This window comes from Limanda limanda, chromosome 13 (genome assembly GCF_963576545.1).
Source record: "Limanda limanda chromosome 13, fLimLim1.1, whole genome shotgun sequence".
In the NCBI taxonomy this organism is placed as follows: Eukaryota; Metazoa; Chordata; class Actinopteri; order Pleuronectiformes; family Pleuronectidae; genus Limanda; species Limanda limanda.
In genome coordinates this window covers 26073820-26095678 of record NC_083648.1, presented here as the reverse complement: position 1 = coordinate 26095678, position 21859 = coordinate 26073820, and the positions used below count along the sequence as shown (strand labels likewise).

The 21859-nt window shown below is 41.3% G+C and overlaps 1 protein-coding gene across 2 annotated transcripts; it reads right to left on the bottom strand.

Annotated features, from left to right (window-relative positions):
- Positions 1 to 594: 594 nt before the first annotated feature.
- Positions 595 to 21636, bottom strand: tgs1 (trimethylguanosine synthase 1). Of its 2 annotated transcripts, XM_061084322.1 has the most exons (15): positions 21516 to 21636; positions 21324 to 21391; positions 21035 to 21159; positions 20821 to 20905; positions 20456 to 20533; positions 19646 to 20215; positions 18813 to 18936; positions 18460 to 18546; positions 17479 to 17629; positions 12765 to 13083; positions 12500 to 12655; positions 12152 to 12298; positions 10817 to 11033; positions 6871 to 6949; positions 595 to 879 (listed from the first exon to the last, which is right to left on the bottom strand). In XM_061084322.1, exons 1-15 carry the CDS (start codon positions 21626 to 21628, stop codon positions 763 to 765), a joined length of 2436 nt encoding a protein of 811 aa, XP_060940305.1. In that variant the 5' UTR covers positions 21629 to 21636; the 3' UTR covers positions 595 to 762. The 2 variants fall into 2 exon arrangements, with proteins under 2 accessions (XP_060940305.1, XP_060940306.1); XM_061084323.1 differs by lacking the exons at positions 6871 to 6949; positions 10817 to 11033.
- Positions 21637 to 21859: the final 223 nt, after the last annotated feature.

Here is a 21859-nt window from a genome sequence, read left to right as displayed (position 1 = left end):
AGCCCGGTCAGCTTGAGTAGCCAGCCTTTAACTAAGGAAGGCCAACAGGGATAGGTGTTCCAACATTACTGCAACGACCCATTCCTTTAGATACTGTTTATGCTGCACATCAGAAGGCGATGCAGGTTCTGGTCCAGGCTCCGGTCATCTCACACCTGAGCACTTTACTGGTGTAATGGTACAACAAGAGGACAGTAAAACGTAAAACATCATATAAGCTATAACATGGTACTGATAGAATTTCAATGAGAATACTTAATTTCCTTTTTTTCCGTTTTAAACAAACCACGTGTGGTTCATGTACATGGTGTGAGGTTGTTTGCTATTGAAGTGGCAACAAAGTTTTGAATCCTGAAGATCACATAATTTGATCAATTTAATCCAGATTGAGCATTACTGCAATCTGAGGCTGTACAGTACTTTAAAGGTCTTGCCATGTTTTACCTCTTTATTATTTATTTTAACCTGAACTGTAACAAGTGCAATGACATGTTGCATTAACAATGAAGATGAGAACAAACACATTAGGAAAATGTTTTTATTGATTCTAACATACAATAATAAAGATACAATTGAAATTGAATAAAACTGGAACTGTCAATCACAAGATTCAGTTTGCTCCTTACAAAAATCAGTATAAAAAACTTCAACAACACAGGTCAAACTGATGAACAGATCCCTGGAGTGGATCAAAGGTGACAGGCCCGAGTAGAAAGAGAGATTGGGAACACATTTTTTTTTGTTGGAGGAATTGTTCCAGGGTCACTGGCTGTCTGATGTGATCAAACTACCAAAGTAAGCAGTCACTGTCTTCAGCTTGTTGTTCAGATAGTTCTGCTCTACCTCCATCTTTCCTCCTGGACCAGCCAGAGAGGCTATCTGTGGGGACAGGGACACAGAGGTCATGAGTTACCACACAGGTGAGCACACATTGTGTTGTGGTTGCAGATCTGTTCAATCCCTACAGTAATGCAATGAATCTGAATTTGTTTAATCTGGCACAGGGAAGAAGCAACTGAGGGTTAGAACATGATTGTCTTTGCTCGTATAAGAGAATTTAATAAGAAAATGTTTAGAGGCCTGACTGTCAATTCATCTTTTTAAATCTGATGGTTATGACACAGGACTGCATGATATACAATATGTTATCTCAGATATATTACCGACAATAATCCATCAATTCCTTCACTACAAACAGTTTTTTTTAATCAATGCTGTAAATACTCTTATTTTTCTGATTGTCTCCATTACACATGGCATCTATTGCACTTATGTTCGTCCTGGTAGAGGGATCCTTCTCTCTGAGGTTCCTATTTTCTTTATACCTTGTTAAAAGTTTCCTTACTCTTGTTGAGGGTTAAGGACAGTGGATGTCACACCTTGTTAAAGCCCTATGACACAAACTGTAATTTGTGAATATGGGCAATACAAATAAAATTTGATTGATTGATTCACCTGCATCATTTCTCTGACATTTACAACAAATGACCACATTTAGTACAGCCTTTCTAAATCGAAATGCTACAGACCCAACATCCCACATTTTGTGCAAATCTATCTGTGTGCTAAATTTTGAAAGGCCTGTAAGTAACAAATGAGTTTTGTTTCCCCCTCCAGTCTATCAAAAGTACAATCCATGCTTTGCTATCAAACCAAATAGGCTCATCCAGCGTTCACTTCAGATTAATCACAATATTTGGTGAAAATCTCACTCTCATTATAAAATTGATTGAATATCAGATAACTACTGATGTACTAAATTTGGAAAATAATTTCCTACAATGTGTAAGAACAGATGCTTCCTGAATTACCTTCTGCTTTAACTGGACCTCAGTACACCTGTTGGCAGGTCTAGCTCAGACTTTTTATTTACCCTAAATCAGGGGTGTCCAAACTTTGTCCCGAGGGCCACTCACGCCGCCGCGGCCCCCCGCCCTGAGCGACACGGTTGAGTCGCTCAGGGCGGGGGATGTGGCGGCGTTCTGAGGGACAGCTTGCAAGTCAGGGGTGAGTTTTTTTTGAGTTTTTATGTAGTATCAGACCAATCACAGCCTTGCGGGCTGCGTGAGGCTTGCGTAGCTTTGTCGTATAGTTAAAAAAATTGGGTGGGCACGTAAGGGGCGCTTGCGCTTGCGTGTCCTTACATGTCTCTGAAAACGCAGAAGCATGCGCCGGCCTTAAGTGCATTCAACCCTGAGGGTACAAACCCAGAACAACAAGAATCAAGAAAGTACAATTTCTTCAAAAATAAAGCAAAACAAATTGCTATAAGTAAGTGCCATTTAAGTGCTACTAAATTGTTAGTTTATAATGTTTTTTTAATTTTTTTAATATATTATATTTTTAGACTTTGATGCGGGCCAATTCAAAAATGGAGGGCCAGAGTTGGCCCGCGGGCCGTAGTTTGGACACCCCCGCCCTAAATAATTTAAAAACACTATTTATAATGCTCTCTGTAACCTTCTGTGGTCTTTTAAACATTAGATCACTGTCATCAAAGGCTATTTTAGTTAATGAACTAGTCTCAGACTACAACATAGATTTATTGTCCCTTACTGAGACGTGGCTGCATCCTGATGAATATGTCAGTCTAAATGAATCTACTCCCCCCAGTCATATAAACTCATTTTCTAGATGTCTACCTGATAGTGCTGTAGCTAAATTTAAGGAAATAATTCCGATTACATTCAAAACTGTATTATCCGTCGACATAAACAACAAATTCTTTAAAAACCCGAGCTCCATTGAGATTGACCACCTCGTCGATAGCTCTGCAGACTCATTACGATTAACATTAGACTCAATAGTGCCTCTAAAAAAGAAATGTGTAAAACATAGTAAATTAGCTCCGTGGTATAATTCCAAGACACATGAGTTGAAACAAATATCAAGAAAACTAGAAAGGAAGTGGCGCTCCAGCAACAGTGTTGAAAATCTCCTAGACTGGAAGAGTAGTGTTAAAGAATATAAAAAGGCTCTCCACAAAGCAAGAGCTGCCTATTATTCAAAACTAATAGAAGAGAATAAAAACAACCTCAGGTTTCTCTTCAGCACTGTAGCCAGGCTGACAGAGTCACACCTCCATCGAACCCAGTATTCCTCAACCTTTTTTAATGATAAAATTCAAACTATTAGAAATAAAATCAACCATCTCCTGCCCTCAATTGGCACTAATACCCACCCAACAACAGAGATCTCAGAAACGGCTGAGAATTCTCCCCATTATTTAGACAGCTTCTCTCTGATCACCCGTGATCAGTTTACCAAAATAATCTCAGGTTCTAAACCAACAACTTGTATCTTAGATCCTATTCCTACAAAATTACTTAAAGAAATTCTGCCCCTAATAGGTTCGTTACTTAACACAATCAATCTGTCATTATCATCAGGTTATGTACCACAGTCTTTTAAAATAGCTGTAATCAAACCCCTACTCAAAATGACCACCCTAGACCCAGAGGTTTTAGCAAATTACAGGCCAATATCTAATCTCCTCTTCCTGACTAAAATCTTAGAAAAAGTTGTAGCCAATCAGCTGTGTGAGTTTCTCCAGGAAAATAATATATATGAAGACTTTCAGTCTGGGTTTAGAACCAATCACAGCACAGAGACAGCCCTGGCAAAAGTCACTAATGACCTTCTAATAGCTTCAGATCAGGGACTTGTGTCTGTCCTTGTTCTGTTAGATCTCAGTGCAGCATTCGACACAATTTACCATAACATTTTATTACAGAGACTAAAACAGTTAATTAACATTAATGGAGCTGCCCTAAACTGGTTTAAATCTTATTTTTCTGATCGCTCCCAATTCGTACAAATTAATGAGGAGTCATCTGTGCGCACCAAAGTTAACCATGGTGTTCCACAGGGCTCCGTGCTCGGCCCAATTTTATTCACATTATATATGCTTCCACCAGGAAATATTATCAGTAAATTTGCACTGCTATGCGGATGAGACACAGTTATATTTGTCAATAAAACCTGAACAAAGTTCAGTAAACCAAATTAACTAAACTTCGAGCATGTCTCAAGGACATAAAAACCTGGATGACCCGCAATTTTCTCTTATTAAACTCAGATAAAACGGAGGTTATAATGCTTGGCCCTAAACACCTTAGAGAGACATTATCTTATGATATAGCTGCGCTATACGACATTGCCCTTGCTTCCAATGAAACAGTCAGGAACTTGGGAGTAGGGCTGCAACTAACGACTATTCTGATAGTCGATTAGTCACAGATTATTGAAACGATTAATCGACTAATCGGATTATGAATGACACAAATTCTCAATTGCTCTTATTTAGCAAGCAGCTTTTAAATTTAGCTTGAGGTTGTTCGAGGCATGTGATGACTGAAAATAAAGGCAATAAATATTGATACTTCATTAAAAAAAAATGTCTTTTAATAAACTTTGTTTCATATAAGGGTACTGTTGACACAAAAGCAAAGACAAATCAAGTTTTTGTCCATTTAAAAGCAAGGACAGGCAAAGTGCTAATAAAACAAATAAATTAAAAATCAAGTATTCATTTTTCCTGTTAACAAAAATGACAGGGAAAGTAACAGCAATAAAAACATCAACAAACGAAACTACAGTCTTCTTCTGATTAAATAATTGTGATTAAAAAAAGACGTTTGTCAGGCAATAGGATAACATAACGCTTTTAAACTCGTTTATAAAAAGTTTAAACCATATTTTTGTAATGGATTCTAGAATCCTGCGCGCAGGTATATACGTTTATATATAACATCTGACCGAGGCGAGTCCGCATCGTCTCTGTTACGAAGTCACACGTGCCTCCTCCTCAAATGTGCGTGTCCTGCTTCCATGGAGAGCAGGTCCTCTGTACAGATACTGCAGGTAGTTTTTTTCGGGCTGTTACGGGTGAAGTTCTCCGGAACTTTTTACTTTCTGGTACGCGATGCTGCTGCAGCGGAGGACGCCATTGGACCGTGTTTTGACGCTATTGCACATGCGCGACTTTCAGAGATAGGAAGGAAGCGAGATGGCTCACTCCTCAGCTGCTTTCATCAGCACCTCCGGTAAAACGACGTTTAGTTCAACTGCACGGCACGAAAAACACGTGTTATGACGTAACCAACGAATCATCGACGAGTAAATTCGTCGGCGACTATTCCTGTCATCGATTTTTGTCGACGACGTCGACTAATCGTTGCACCCCTCCTTGGGAGTGATCTTCGATCCTGATTTGTCCTTTAATTGTCACTTAAAACAAATTTCTAGGACCGCCTTTTTCCACTTGCGTGATATCTCAAAAATCAGACATGTCCTTTCACAAAAAGATGCAGAAAAACTAGTCCACACCTTTGTTACATCGAGACTGGACTATTGTAATTCATTATTATCAGGCTCCAGCAGTAAGTTGTTAAAGACTCTGCAGCTTGTCCAAAATGCCGCAGCACGTGTCCTGACGAGAACCAAGAAAAGAGAGCACATTTCTCCAGTATTAGCATCGCTACACTGGCTTCCTGTTAAATCAAGAATTTAATTTAAAATTCTCCTTCTCACCTTCAAGGCCCTTAATAATATGGCGCCTTTTTACCTTAAAGAGATGTTAGTACCTTATCAACCCACTAGAGCACTCCGATCCCAGAATTCAGGCTTACTTGTCGTCCCTAAAGTCTCTAAAAGTAGAGTAGGAGCCAGAGCTTTCAGCCATCAAGCCCCACTCCTGTGGAATAATCTTCCCTTTCAGTTCGGGAAGCAGACACGATCTGTTCGTTTAAGAGTAGGCTTAAAACCTTCCTTTTTGATAAAGCTTATAGTTAGAGCTAATTAGTGCGGCAGAAAGTAACTCGTCCTGTGTTCCAAAATAGGAAGCGTTTAGTTTAAGAAGGCATAGAGGTATTGATGTCTGATCTACTGAGTGGGCCACATGGTTTTCATCGTACTACCATACAAACCAGTAGCCAGTCAGATTTACCTTGAGCCTCAGTGTACCCTCAAGTTCGGCCTGTATCATTGTATCATTGATTACATGGCAAGAAAACCCTGATGACGCTAAGACGGAAAGGGAATTTATGACACATGACAAACGGAGCTTCTCTTTCCAGCTTCTCCTTCCTCTTCTCCATCCTTATCACATCAAAGTAATTCTTATCTCATCAGTACATGTTACTAACTTGACCCCTTCCCCCGAGTTTCTGTGCCTTATCGCCCGCAGATGCAGGGCCACAGCTGTGGCCGCACCATGGATTACGATTGTGGATCGCGCATCAGAGGTTGCAATGGTGGACCCAGTTTGGTGGATTCTGTATCGTGCCGCCTGATCGTAGTGGTAATGGAGGATCCTTTGTCGCATTGGCATCGGATGGTGGTGGACCACGACGGAGGCGGCGGCTGATGATGGATCCTAACTGGCGCCAGTGGACAATGACTGTCGACTATAGTGGATCTCATCCTGATGCTGGATCGTGATCTTGCTGGCTGCTGACCAGAGACTATGATTGCAGCAGGACTGCTTGACATATAGTATTGAAGTTATCCTTCAAAAATATTTACCCTCATCGTTGCTGCTAAAAACTTTAATCCCGATGATGTTTTCCTACACTTGACATCTATTGCACTTCTGTCCGTCCTGGGAGAGGGATCCCTCACATGTGGCTCTCTCTGAGGTTTCTACGTATTTTTACCTGTTAAAAGGGTTTTTAGTAGTTTTTCCTTAGTCTTGCTGAGGGTTAAGGACAGAGGATGTCACACCATGTTAAAGCCCTATGAGACGAATTGTGATTTGTGAATATGGGCTATACAAATAATATTTGATTGATTGATTGATTCTCTAGCAAGCAGGTATATGTGACAGAGGAAACAAAGCCAGTATTCTTTTAGCATAAAAGACATACATACCTGATCCATATCAGCATTTCGAGGCAGGAAGTATACTATGTTGTCTGATATCAGTTTGGCCAGGCGGAAAATCTCAAATGTGACTTAAGTTAAGGATGAAAATCAAATTTGTAGATAAACACCTTTTCAAAACATTTGACTGATATTTTGTCCCTAAAAGTGTCCAAAACAAAAAGGTTCACTCTCAGTAATATTGTCTCCTCTTCACACTTTGATATTTGGTGTGTATAATGGAATTTTGTCCAGATGAATTTACAAAGAGGAAAGTTGAGGGGTTCCGAAAAACATTTGATTAATCCTCTGAAGACTCATATTAACATCATATTCAACCAATTGAAATGACTGCGACAATTGACTGACATGTGATGATGATCACCTTAACTTCACAGATAATACTGACAGCCTTTATACCAGGGGTGTCCAAACTGTGGCCCGCCATCGGTTTTTAATTGGCCCGTATCAAAGTCTAAAAATATAATTGAATAGTTGTGCATTAGAAGTGAGGCAGTATACCTCACGTCTAGTGAGTGGCCCAGTCCTTCCTATATTTTTCTGCATGTGACCCTCGGGAAAAACAGTTTGACCACCCCTGCTTTAGAGCCAGTTAGCACAGAGGAAATTATTTATTAACACGTCATACACTATGGACAGAGTCTGTGCTGAATAGTGGAGAAAGTTGGTAGAATTATAGAGAAGGCATGAACAAGTGAGGATTGTGAATCTGTGGCTCAGTCCCATTTCACCCCCCTTGGCCCTAGCCCTTCCGCTTCATTTTGCATGTCTACGTGTAGGGCTACGCTGTCCCAATACCTGTTGGGAGGGAGGGGTAGGGCCAAAGCTTTATAGCCCTCCAAACGAAGATTATTCCGACCCTCACTTCAAACCAAGGGGTACACAGAATGCCTTTTGAAACACCGGCAAGCTGGGAGAGAGACCCACAAATGTAGTATTTTCTCCATTAATAAGGATTTAAAATTCATGAAAATGATTGTAATATCTTAGTTTAATGTCATTTCAATGTATTATGGTCTCTTTTTTCACAACAACCTTAAAAATAAAGATTCCAAATGCTAGCCTAGCATGCTAGCCATCCTTTTATTCCATGATAATCCTATATTTTTATAGGATATAAAATTATATTAGGATATATATTTTTTATAATTTCATGTCGCACCCCGTTTCGCAGCGATGACTGGTGATGTAACAGCATATTGAAGGGCTCTCCCAATATGCAGGGTAAGATTTCAACCACTTCACCTTGTGACTCTGTTTCAAGGGGCAGGATAACCCTCGAAAACAAGGAGTAGGGGTAGGGCCTATATCTTTCACTAAAGAGCAGCAGGATCCAGATCTGACATGTTTATAATTAACAGCAACAACAACAACAATAATAACAGTGTTAATAATAATCATCATAATAATAATATATTTTATTAGGGCCCGAGCACCGAATGGTGAGAGGCCCTATTGAAATTGTAAGGATTATTAGGGCCCGAGCACCGAATGGTGAGAGGCCCTATTGAAATTGTAATGATTATTATTAGGGCCCGAGCACCGAATGGTGAGAGGCCCTATTGAAATTGTAAGGATTATTCTTATTAGGGCCCGAGCACCGAATGGTGAGAGGCCCTATTGAAATTGTAAGGATTATTCTTATTATTATTATTATTGTGACTAAAGTGAATTGGCTTTTTGAGGGCTTTAACATGCTGAACTTCTTACCAAACTTTGCAGATAATTAGAGAGTGGTGAAAATTTACGTATTCCGGAGTATTTGGAAATGGGCGTGGCAAAATGGCTCAACAGCGCCCCCTGGAACCCAGCCCCTAGGTTTCCAAATAACCGATTTTCACCAAAATTGGGCAAGAGGTGTATCGTGACAAATCATGAAAAAAAGTCACAAAGGGCATTATGAAAAACGCAACAGGAAGCCCACCATTTTGGATTTAGTGGCCATTTTGGCCATTTTTGCTTTGACGTACTTGTCCCAGGGCTTTCATCAAATCAACTTTAAATTTAGATGAGTGTCATCACAACATGATGGAGAAAAAAACTGACTTAAAAAATCAACTTTTCGTCACACCGTGTGTCCTTGGCGTGGCGTCAAAGTTTGATTAAACGCCATCAAAACACGAGCTTCTGTATCTCGCACATACATGATCCAATCCAAACTACACACATAAGACAAGAGTCCCGGCCTGAAGACATCTACACTGAAATAATTTCTTAAAATCACAGCGCCCCCTGGTGGCTACAGGAAATGTCTTGTTTTTTGCATGTCTTACACTTGGATGTATTTCTCCTCATCCACTGACCTTAACCATGTCAAACTCTATCAAATGGGTCTCAAGACATTGATAATGAAGATATAAGATTACTGTGACTTTTCGTCAAACACAGTATTAATGGCGTGGCATCAAAGTTCATCAGCTCGCCGTGAAACACGAAATTGCTGTAACTTCCGTGTTCATGGTTCCATCTCACTCAAACTACATGGGTGTGTTAACATCCCCCCCCTGAAGATATTCATATGGTTTTAAGAAATGGGCGTGGCAAAAAAACTGACTAGCGCCCCCTAAAGGGCAGCCCCGGCACTACGATTGGCCGACATGTACAAAAATCTATGGGGACATGTGTCTTTTCATAACAAACAAATAAGTCTCTTGGATCGATATGTTAGACCAAACAGGGAGCCCGCCATTTTTAATTTAGTGGCCATTTTGACCATATTCACCATTTTTACTTTGATGTACTTGTCCCAGGGCTTTTATCAGTTCAACTTTAAATTCAGATGAGTGTCATCACAACAAGATGGAGATAAAAAATGATTTAGGGATTGTTTTTTCGTCCCACCGTGTGACCGTGGCGTGGCGTCAAAGTTCATCAACTCGCCGTGAAACACGAAATGTTGTTACTTCAGTGTTCATGGTTCTATCTCACTCAAACTACATGTGTGTATCAACAGCCCCCCCCTGAAGATATTCATATGGTTTCAAGTCCGTGTGACCGTGGCGTCGAAGTTTGATTACACGCCATCAAAACACGAGGTTCTGTATCTCTGACATATATTGTCCAATCTAGTCCAAACTACACATGTAAGACTAGAGTCCCGGCCTGATGACATCTACACAGAAATCATGACTTTAAATCACAGCGCCCCCTGGTGGATACAGGAAGTGAAGCGTTTATTGTCCAATTGAGTCCAAACTAGACATGTAAGACTAGAGTCCCAGCCTGATGACATCTACACAGAAATAATGACTTTAAATCACAGCGCCCCCTGGTGGCTACAGGAAGTGAAGCGTTTATTGTCCAATTGAGTCCAAACTAGACATGTAAGACTAGAGTCCCGGCCTGATGACATCTACACAGAAATCATGACTTTAAATCACAACGCCCCCTGGTGGCTACAGGAAGTGAAGCATTTATTGTCCAATTGAGTCCAAACTAGACATGTAAGACTAGAGTCCCAGCCTGATGACATCTACACAGAAATCATGACTTTAAATCACAGCGCCCCCTGGTGGCTACAGGAAGTGAAGCGTTTATTGTCCAATTGAGTCCAAACTAGCCATGTAAGACTAGAGTCCCAGCCTGATGACATCTACACAGAAATCATGACTTTAAATCACAGCGCCCCCTGGTGGCTACAGGAAGTGAAGCTTTTATCCTTGCCACAGAGAGGAAAACGCATCCAACGCAGAGACATGCACTTGGTCATCGACCGCTCTCTCCCCCGACTGCAACAGGCTTCAACGTGCAGGTGCTCGGGCCCGCAAGTGCTACAACGTAGCCCTAGTTTTAATTATTATTATAATCATGGGTTATGGTATAGATGAAGTAAATACAATGTAATCTGCTTATATCTAATATTTAATATATCTTATTTTATTATCTAATATAACATTCTGTGACTATAACATCCCTATTGTAATTCAAAGGATATCCATCAGGCTGCATCATGGTCCTGATGTCAAACACATCAGCAGTTAGGTAGTTTGGTCCTCCCCACGGTGGTGACAGGAAGACCACATCGCCGCATAGATGGGATGCCAGCTGGAGGAAGTCCCCTTGGAGGAAGTCAATTTGGTTGTCCACGCCGTAAACTGTAGCATTGTGGCGTGCCAAGCTTAAGCGCACTGGGTCGATATCTATAGCAAGGACTGAAAAAAAGAGGGAGCAGTGATTGCTCAGTCTATCATATTGTTGTGCTATCTGTACAGGACTGTTATATCACTTCTGTGGGACTTACTGAACAGCAAGGGTTTAAACAGAAACGGCATTCTTCATAAATGCCCCATTTTGGACCAATTATGTGAACATTAATGTCAAATTCCTTGGTTGTTCACATAAAACACAATTCTTTCTCCAGATAAACACAGGTGTTTGAATGATGATTTACTTTAAACTAACATTGAAGGTTATGCACTCAGGTTTGTATCATTTACGAAGCATAGCCATGGTTACGTCTTTAGGCCAGAATGCTGCCACTCACCTTCTGACACAATCAAAAATATCCATTTGGCCCTGTTTTGAGCCTCCTTCCACTGGCTGCCTGTTTGTTTTTGGATTCATTTAAAAATTCTTTCAATACCTTGTAAATCGAGGCATGGGCTGGCCACTGCCTATATTTACTTTTATCTCCCTTTGAGCCAGGACACAGTCTGAGATCCTCTAGGGCGTTGCTAACCATTTCAAAGTATAGGCTGAAAACCAAACGTGACAGAGCCTCTTCCGTGAGGGCCTCTACACATTTTGGAACAATCAGCCAGAAGAAGTTAGACTTGCAAAATTGTTTACCAGTTTTATCTCACCCTGTCTCCGAGGTGGATATCAGAGGTGCAAGGTGAGGTAAAACCTGCTGTAAATTACCTTGTTTTGAGTCTAATTAGATTGTCGGGACTTATTGACACAGGGATGACACCACACAAGCAGTATGAAGGCATTTTTGTTTCTGATGTCTGTTACTTAAATTGGATTGGAATTGGCTGCAACACTGTTTACTCCTGAAACTTCAAAAGTGTTTTGTTATGAGTGAATTTTCATTTTTCGGTGAACTATCCATTTAACCCTCATCTTTATAAGAAAGCTATCATCATGTAATGTCTATTGGTTTTATCATCTGTATCTGTATGATCCTAGTTACCATTATCCTGATAGTTTGTGGGTTTCATATTGTTTGCTTTATGGCACTTCGTTACTATTGAAAAGTGCTATACAAATAAAGTTATTCTTATTGTTACAAAGAGAAAGCTGTTATTGGAGGTGTGTGTGGGTTTACCTCTCTTTCCAGTGAGGGCAAATTGAATGGCGTTTCCTCCCACACCACAAAAGGCATCTATAATCAGCTGAGAGTCACAGAAGCTCTGCTGTACCCTGAGAGCGATATGCTCAGCGATCCTCTCTGGTGTCACAGAGAACCAGCCCTCTGCAACACACAACAACGTTAATGCGTTAGTATGTTAGTGTGTGTGTATTCACTTGAACAAATATGTTTCAAATATATTTGTGTTGAGTAAACAGTGTGTGTAGGTTTACGAAAATACATCAAGTGTAAATGTCATGTTTCCAAATTATGGTGATGGGCATGAAATGAATTTGTTTAGTCTAAAGATGCACACAGACTGACCTCGGTCCAGTCTGATCCCTTCATCAAAGCGAGAGAAAAGTCTGTAGCGTTGAGCCCAGTATTTAGCCAGCTCCGGTTCAGTTACCATGTCTGCTGGGACCTGCTGCTTATTCCTACGCTTCCTCTTCTTCTTCTTCTGTTTCTTTTTACTCAACTCTACACACACACATGCAAATGAGTTATCATTAGACTGTACAAGTCTTCACATTATCTAAAAACTATTACTGTATGTTTGTCACCACAATCATCTGACACACACTCTTACCCCTGTTATCTTCAGACGCCTTAGACAGGAGAAACTCTGGGACTTTTGGATATACTAACTGTCTACCAAGCTCCTCCTCACTATCCACTGTGTCCTTCCTCCTGTCTGCATCTGAACTGGACACAGAACAAGAACTCTCCTTTTCCAGCACCTCCTTATTTTCTTCGTCAGTACTTTTCATCTCCTTCATCATCCTCTTCTCCTCTTCTCCCAGAGATTGATGATTGTCCTCAGGTTCTTGTGAACTTCCTTCTCCCATCTCATTCTGCTCACATGGTCTCATCTGTGTCTCTCTCTGGTGTTTAAGGAAGTTCTGTACCTGTCAAGTAAATTAATATAATAAGTCTTCCATGCAACATTCATGATGATACATCTAGGGACGGGAATCGGCAGGGACCTCCCGATACTATCACGATACTTAGGTGGCGATACGATATGTATTGCGATTTCTGTGGGTATTGCGATTCTGTAAGTATTGCGATTCGATATTATGATTTCCTGGGATTTCTTTTGGTTATTTTTTTTTTTAAATACTGGACCATGGAAAAATGTTGAATCATACCTTCAAATACAACACAGTCAAATTCAATTAGAGCTTTACCAGTTTTATTTCAAATATTAACATTAACTTAATGACTGCCACGCAGCCAATAAAGAAAATAAATGAGATGTGCCCTATTATTGTATAGGAAAAATTGCAAAAAAACTGACTTAAGTCTGCAGATTAATCATCCGCGTCCTGCTGTGTTCATATGACTGTATGGATTTAATGGTGTGGAGAGGAGCCTGCCATACAGTAAAAACAGCTTGATAGATTCATGCTGACTATTACTGCTTTTGTTTGTGACTGTAGTATTAACCTTAAAGCAGATGTTTTATTTATTTAGTCTTTTTATAACACATTTTAATATATTCCTTATTTTATTGCTCTAAGTTTTAAATAATATGTTCTGCCTAACAGATGCATAATTTTTCTTTGTGTGTGTGTGTGTATCAACAAACTCTGACCTGCACATCACTATAGCCTATTGTAGAGAGGTTTCATCATAGTATTTCCACAAAGCTAAGCCTCCTCTTTTATTTACACCAAATACACATATTACTGTCAATATTCAATGTCTATCAAAACATCTCACACGATAAGATCACACATGAGCATTACAGTCATTTCATTAGCTATAATTTGAACATGTTTTAAAGAGAGAGTTCACTCTTAAGATATCTTTGAGATCATCAGAAAAAAAAATGTTCACTTACACCTCAGATAAACTCCAGAATGAGGTTGAAAATATGCACAGAGACCTTAGTAGATCTGATTCTGAATCAACTGGATGAGTCTGACCACACTTTATTCATTACACTCTTGAAAACAGAAGAATTTGGGGATTAAATAAATGGCAGCTCATATGGATCTGCACAGATTACGATCCATCAATTTAAATAGTTTCATCAGGACGAACTTCTGTCCCCAGTAGTGTTGCACGATGTACCGGTACTAGAAAGGTACCGCGGTACCCTTACGTTAAAAACGATACGGTTTTGCAATATTTTTTCATTAAAATAGCAGCAATCAGAGCGCACTCACTGTTCCGCTCCCTGTCACGCTGCCTGCACACACTGACTGCAAGGGGGCGGGGCTGCCCAGCTTTCATACATGCTACAGGCAGCTTCACTCATAGCGAGTGATCTCAGGGGAGACATGGCCGAACCGACCGTCCTCGGCTTGTTGAAAAAAAAGATGCCAGAAGTGAGATCTGGAAGTACTTCGGATACGAAGCAGACTGTGAAGGAAAGCCCATTGACACACTGAGACCCGTCTGTAAAACATGCTTCAAATCCACTCAGGCAAAGGGAGGCAACATGTCAAATATGGCAAAGCACCTCTCCGACAGACACCCGAACTTTTCAGAGAGTTCAAAGAACGACAGGTAAACATGAACACCCCCAAGCTCACCCATATACAGCCTAACCAAGTAGCCTTAGCCTAGTTTAGCGAAACAAGCGATTCACAGAATTTTGACGATGCGTAGTACAATGATCATAATGCAGTGTGGTTTAGGCAGTGATTCTCAAACTGTTTGGCGCGACCTGCGCGCAGACATAACAGGTGGGGCGCGCGACCGGGAGGGGGAAATGTGAGGCGGAACTCATAAGTCCGCATCTCTTTAACGGCGGAACACTGAAACAAGTCGTTCTTTCGCCGGAGCCAGGGGTCGCAACTCGCGGCTTTTCGGCCCCTCTGCAGTGGCTCCATGTACAGTGTTCATATGTTGAACGGTAACGTGAGGGAACGTCACGTTAATTTGTCAAATCAGCATCGTATCAGGCCAGCATGAAAAAAACAGGAGCGGGCATGTGGGCATGTGTGCGTGTGTGTGTGTCTGTGTCTGTCTGCCCCGCCCCCACTCACTCGCTCAGGTGGCATGTTTTTCATTGTTGTTTTTCAATAAAGGGGAGAAATTGCCCTTTAATTATGTGTCCATCTTTAATGTACCCACTTTTTTTCACCTCAAACACACATCTGTAAAATTATGTAAATGAATTTGTATTTATATAGCGCTTTTCTAGTCTTGATGACGACTCAAAGCGCTTTACAGTACAGTTTTACATTCACCCATTCACACACATATTCATACAGTGCATCAATAAGCAGCACTTTGTTATTCTATGGGGGGCAATTCAGGGTTCAGTATCTTGCCCAAGGACACTTCGGAATGCAGATGGGTCAGAGTGGGGATCGACTGCCGACCTTCAGGTTGGAGGACGACCACTCTACCCCTCAGCCACAGCTGAGTATGTAACTCATACTTATGGAAATAATGTAGTCATATAGTCAGATACGGACAATAGGCCTACATAGCCGTGTATAATCAATGCTATGATGTCACCATGTAGTTTTCATTAATATCTTGCTGTAGGCTAATACTAATATGAATGCCATTTGTTACACCGCGTTCCACATTATTATGCAAATTACACTTTGCTCAGATTTTCCTAAATAGTAATGCACAGCCGGTCAGTATAATTTTCAAGTCATCAACTGTTAGAGTATAATTCAAATTTTATTGAACAAACCTCCCAATGATAACAGTATTTTTTTCAAAAATAAAAAACTCAAAATGCAGTGTTCCAAATTATTATGCAGAGTTTCTGAGTTTCAGAGGTTCAAGATATTTTATAGGTTGTAAAGAACTAAAAATTGTCATTTGTTGGATTTACAGCATTAAGAGGTCATATTTACTGAAATCAAAAAAAGTTTTAATCAAAAACATCTTAACAGGTCAAGTTACATGTCAACATAGGACCCCTTCTTTGATATCACCTTCACAATTCTTGCATCCATTGAACTTGTGAGTTCTTTGATAGTTTCTGCTTTAATGTCTTTGCAGGATGCCATAATAGCCTCCCAGAGCACCTGCTTGGATGTGAACTGCCTTCCACCCACATAGATATTTTGTTTGATGATGCTCCAAAGGTTCTCAATAGGGTTAAGGTCAGGGGAAGATGGGGGCCACACCATGAGTTTCTCTCCTTTTATGCCCATTGCAGCCAATGCCCCAAAGGTATTCTTTGCAGCATGAGATGGTGCATTGTCATGCATGAATATGATTTTGCTTCGGAAGGCACGGTTCTTCTTTTTGTATCACGGAAGAAAGTGGCCAGTGAGAAACTCTACGTACTTTGCCGAGGTAATTTTCACACCGTCAGGGACCCTGAAGGGGCCTACCAGCTCCCTCCCCATGATTCCGGCCTCCTTGTTGACGTCTCAGCCTTGTTGGGACATGGTGGCCATTCACCAACCATCCTCTGCTCCATCCATCAGGACCATCAAGGGTTGCACGGCACAGTTTGGAAGTTGGTCTTCATGTAGTCCTGAGCCCACTGCAACCTTTTTTGCTTGTGAGCTTGGTTTAGGGGTGGCCTAATAACAGGTTTAAGGACACTTGCAAACCTCTTGAGCATCCTACATCTTGAAGTTCGCGAGACTCCAGAGGCACCAGCGGCTTCAAACACCTGTTTGCTGCTATTCAATGGCATTTTAGTGGCTGCTCTCTTAACCCTACGCATTTGTTTGGCAGAAATCTTCCTTATTTTGCCTTTGTCTGAACGAACCCGCTTGTGCTGTGAATCAGTGCAAAATTTCTTCACCATCCGATGATCACGCGCAATTCTTTTGGAAATATCCAATGTTGTGATACCTTGACCAAGGTATTGCACTATTTGTTGCTTTTCAGCAGCAGAGAGATCCTTTTTCTTCCCCATTTTGCCTGAAACATGTAGCTTGCTTAATAATGTGGAACATCCTTCTTAAGTAGTTTTCCTTTGATTGGGCTCACCTGGCAAACTAATTATCACAGGTGTCTGAGATTGATTTCAATCATCCAAATAGCCCTGAGACACAATACCATCCATGAGTTTAATTCAAAAACTAAAAAATGAATGTTTATGACCCTTAAATCCAATTTGCATAATAATGTGGAACGCGGTATAAGTGTTCAAAAAGCTGGGCAGGAACAAGCTGGTAAAAAAGGGAACCTTACAGATGTTTTATTTATTACTATCATAGATAAATATACCAGTATCGTATCGTATCTGTGGTATTGTATCGTATTTGTGGTATCGTATCATAAGTATCGGGTATCGTGATATTTTGGCAGGTATAGTATCGAAGTCATAATTTTGGTATCGTGACAACCCTAGTCCCCAGTCTTACCTTGTAGAGAGCGGAGCAGATTGGTGGACGTGTGTTGTCTCTTCCTGTTTCTGAGAACTTGGTGTGTTTGTTGACACTGCAAACCTCTTTCTTCGTCCACCTCTGAGGCTTCTGACCAGCACCGCCTTTAAAGCTAAACACACTGTCGAACCTGGGCAGGCACAAATACAATCACTCACAGAGACATTTACTGTGCAAAGACCGCCAGAAAAACACTCTGAATATTTTAAATGATCTGTATGTATAAAGCGCTTTTCTAGTCTTGACCACAAATCAAAGCAATTTAGAGTACAGTTTATTGCCATTCTTCCCTTCATTCATGCAACACTTTTCTCTATGAATTTGGCCATGGAGAATGGAGAAGAATGGGATCGAACAGCCACCCATCTGGTTAGAGGGCGACCGCCCTAACCACTTGACCCTTAATGGTAAATGGTTTTGTATTCATATAGCGCTTTTCTAGTCTTGATGACCACTCAAAGCGCTTTACAGTACAGTTTTACATTCACCCATTCACACACACCTTCATACAGTGCATCTATTCGGAGCGCTTTGTTATTCTATGGGGGGGCCATTCAGGGTTCAGCATCTTGCCCAAGGACACTTCGGCATGCAGACGGGTCAGAGTTGGGATCGAACTGCCGAACTTCAGGTTGGAGGACGACCACTCTACCCCTCAGCCACAGCCATCCATTTGACTGATTAATAATAAATTGATGGCCCTGTGTTTTTTGAGCAAAATATAAACCTCATTTTAACTCATAAGTCTTATTATAAATAACCAAGCGACCACTAGGGCTACATCAATAAAAATAATGCTGTCCAGTCAGGCCTCAAGCTGGAGAAACATCTTCTTTCTGGTTCTTATGTTTAGTTTGTTTGAGGTGATTTGAGGAGACGTTAATTGTATTGGTCAACTGGGTGGATGTAGTGTGTGCTGCTGTTGAACAAACACAGAATGGTTGAACAGATCAGACTTACTGGGGCTCCGAATTGTTTTTGAATCCCAGTTTACACCAAGCATCCTTGGGTGTCAGGTCAGGGTTCTCCTCAACATCCAGCTCATGACTGTAGGGAAACACAAAATACTATGTTCAAACTGGTTTTTAACATTATTTTCACACTTGCATCTAATTATTATTATCTATTATTGTTTAGTAGCTGAACTGCAACAAATAACAATAAGGACAAGCGTAGTTTTGCAGATAACCAACAAAGTTTTCAATTACTGTTCACTGCAAAACATTTCCTCAAATATGTTGACTAGTGAAAGAGATGCTCATCATAATGTATTGATGCTCCATACAAATACTATCAACATTTTCATAAAAAACCTGCGTTTGACTTTGGCATGTCTTTCTTCAGGGGGTTTGTCGTCATCGTCGTCATCTTCTCTATTTGACATCTTATTCGTTGAGCCATGCTGTTGGTCAGGGCTGCTAACAACTTGCTTGGAATCTGAGCCAAAACATAAAAGATATTAACCAGCAAACTCACCATGTACAACAATGTGCAAATGTAATAAAACAACAGAAGTTTGCTGTGTCAGATATATCAAACTTGAATAGTTATATAATGTTGTGGGATCAATGTTCAACAAAGATGCAACTTTACAGATGAATTTGCTAAACTAGTGTTAATAAGCTGACAGCGATCCAGAGTGCAACAATTTTTGTCGCGTGTGCGACCTGGCAGTTTAGTCCTGGTCCTTCATCCTGAGGAAGGGAGGAACGGTCAGCCAGCACAGCTCCTCATTGGAAGCTGTTCAGATTCGATACTTGGCGAAGAATCCAAGTAAGAGCCTTCACAAAACCATTGATAAAACCCTGAAGTCCACTGCAGCAATCCAAGCAACCATTGAGCAACTACAGACCATGCTGAGCAGGATAAATATCAAGCTAAGGTCTACTTGCTGAGAGCTATATACTTTTTGCGTGAACGGGCACAATGAAAGCAATATCTACAGATGCCTCATCACCTGACTAAAGAGCGGACAGAGCCCTGCACACACCATGAGATTTTTCCTGAGTTAAGTGTGGGCTGAGGACTGGAACTTGCCATGATAAATAAACTCAACTCTAAGAGCAATTCAGATGGCGGATGTGATGTGCTATGAATTTTTTTTGGAAGATTTCCACTACTAAGAGATACACACACGCACTATTACCTGTCTGTTTGGCTGTGTTCTGCTGAGAGGATGCAGCAGGTCTTTTACGTTGATTCCCACCATCAGAAGGATTGTCAGAGCCACAGAGCTGATCCTCTGACTGCTCTCTGGTATCAGCCACATTCATGCAGTCTCTGTGTATCTCTGATTTAGTCACTGAGCTTCCATTTGTCTCTAATGTGCACTTCTGGCCAAGCAGTTCTTTCAAAACCTCAACATCATCATGAAGGGCTTTCACTTCTTCTCTACATTGGCTCTCATCTCCAGTCTGTCCATCCTTCCACTCTGCTGACTGTATCTCTAAACATGTGTCCATCATCCCTGCCGTGCCTTCTCCACCAGTGTTCCCATTACAGATGGATTGCTCAGTGGTCCAGCCCTGCCCCGCCCAGTAGGAATACTGCACCCAGTAGGAGGAGTAGATGTCTGCAGCATGTTCGTCCCACACAGCTTTTGTTTCTGGGTTGTCCCAAGGAGCAGTCACTGTTCCTTGGTCTTCTGTAGAGAGCAGCTCACTCTCTGGATGTTTCTCTAGCCAGCTGCTCCACAGACGAGCTTCACCCTGTTGAGCTTCAAGAGGGACAGAGGAGGTGGAGAAAATTAAGAAGCAGTATTGAATATAGGCCACATAATGACATTGAGCAAACTCTTTCTGCTGATTAAGACAGAGATTCTTTCCATGTGATATTTACTGAAGCATCACCACGTCTTCTTGTTTTACGTGCTCCGGTGAGGGACACATTTCATTGAGTTCAGTGAGAGGCTACACAACATTTGACTTTGTAGTAATCTTCACGTTACCCTGCTTACCCCAGTAGGTTGCCCAGCCAGCATCTTGGATCTCTCCTGCTCCTTCGTCCAGTGAATCGCACACTTGCCACTCATTAACTGGGCCATTAAAAGAAGCAAAGGACAACCTCTAAAGTCAGTTTTAGATGGGATTTCAATGATGCTTCTATTTAGTCTCTGGCAGTAACTTTGTTAATCCGTGCTGTATCTTTGCACAGTTAACAGGTGCAAAAAACCCTGTGCAATGCTATCAATGCACAATTTCATAACCTACTTAGGAGGAATCAAATTAAGCCACTTGCTCCAACATTCTTTCACATTTGGATAATACTTCTGTCCTATACATATATGTAAATACAATAGTAATAATATATGAAATGGATTACCTTTGTTGTCAACCTGTAGCTCTACTTCCTCTTCCTCACCTTGTTCTACCTTGTATGTGGCAGGCTTCCTGTCAGACCTCCTCACCTGTCACATGATCACAAACAGACTCATTCAGCGGCAGCAACAGCCCAAAACATTTGTGTTCAATTCATTCTTTCACGAATTTCAGTGACACGGAGCTAACCGGACTTTCAAGCAGTGGCTCTGACTTACTGCTCTCCTCTGGTCAGAGGAGCTGCTGAAGGCCAGAGGCAGACCCATGCTGGCCATTAGCTGCTCCTCTTCATCCAGCACCTCCTCCTCTTCTTCTTCTTCTTCCTGGTCATCATCATCTGCCTCTGTGAGGGTTTCAGACACAAGCATCTTTGTTACTTTATCTGATCTCACCCTCCTTGTTAGGATTCTTAATTTTCACCCAGAGTCAGAATTTCAACCACACCAACACTATGCAATAATTTTGAAGTCACGCAACAATTAGAGATGGTGAGATGCTGCCACATACCTTGCACTGCAGTCTCCGCTAGTTCAAAGCTCAGCAGTCTGTTATTAGAGCGGTAAAGGTCTCGGTCCCTGCACAGATGAAGACAAACAGACAGTAAGACAGAGCTGAAGAACAACAACAGTTCGTGTACCCACGCCACAGCCATGTTCATTATAAACGCTCATGTCAGTGAGTGATATAGGAGAGGCTCACTGTACGAAGGCTCTGGAACAGACACAGTGGATCGTCTCCTCCTCAGGCCGATGTCTCCTGCGGAAGAAGATATCTGCCACCACGGTCACCAGACTGCTCCTCTCCAGCATCATGATCACCAGTTCACTCACTCTACCGCCGCGTGAGCCGGAACTAGCATGGCGGCACTTCAACAACATCAACCGCGACTTCCGCCCACCTCCTTTCACAATAAGGTGTCTCTGTTGGTTCATTGAAACCCCCAAAACCCAGTCATACTGCTGTACTGTCTTAATATAAGATGTGGTCAGGTTTGTTGGCAACTATGCTGCATTTGCATTTGCATTTAGGTATTGAACTGTACA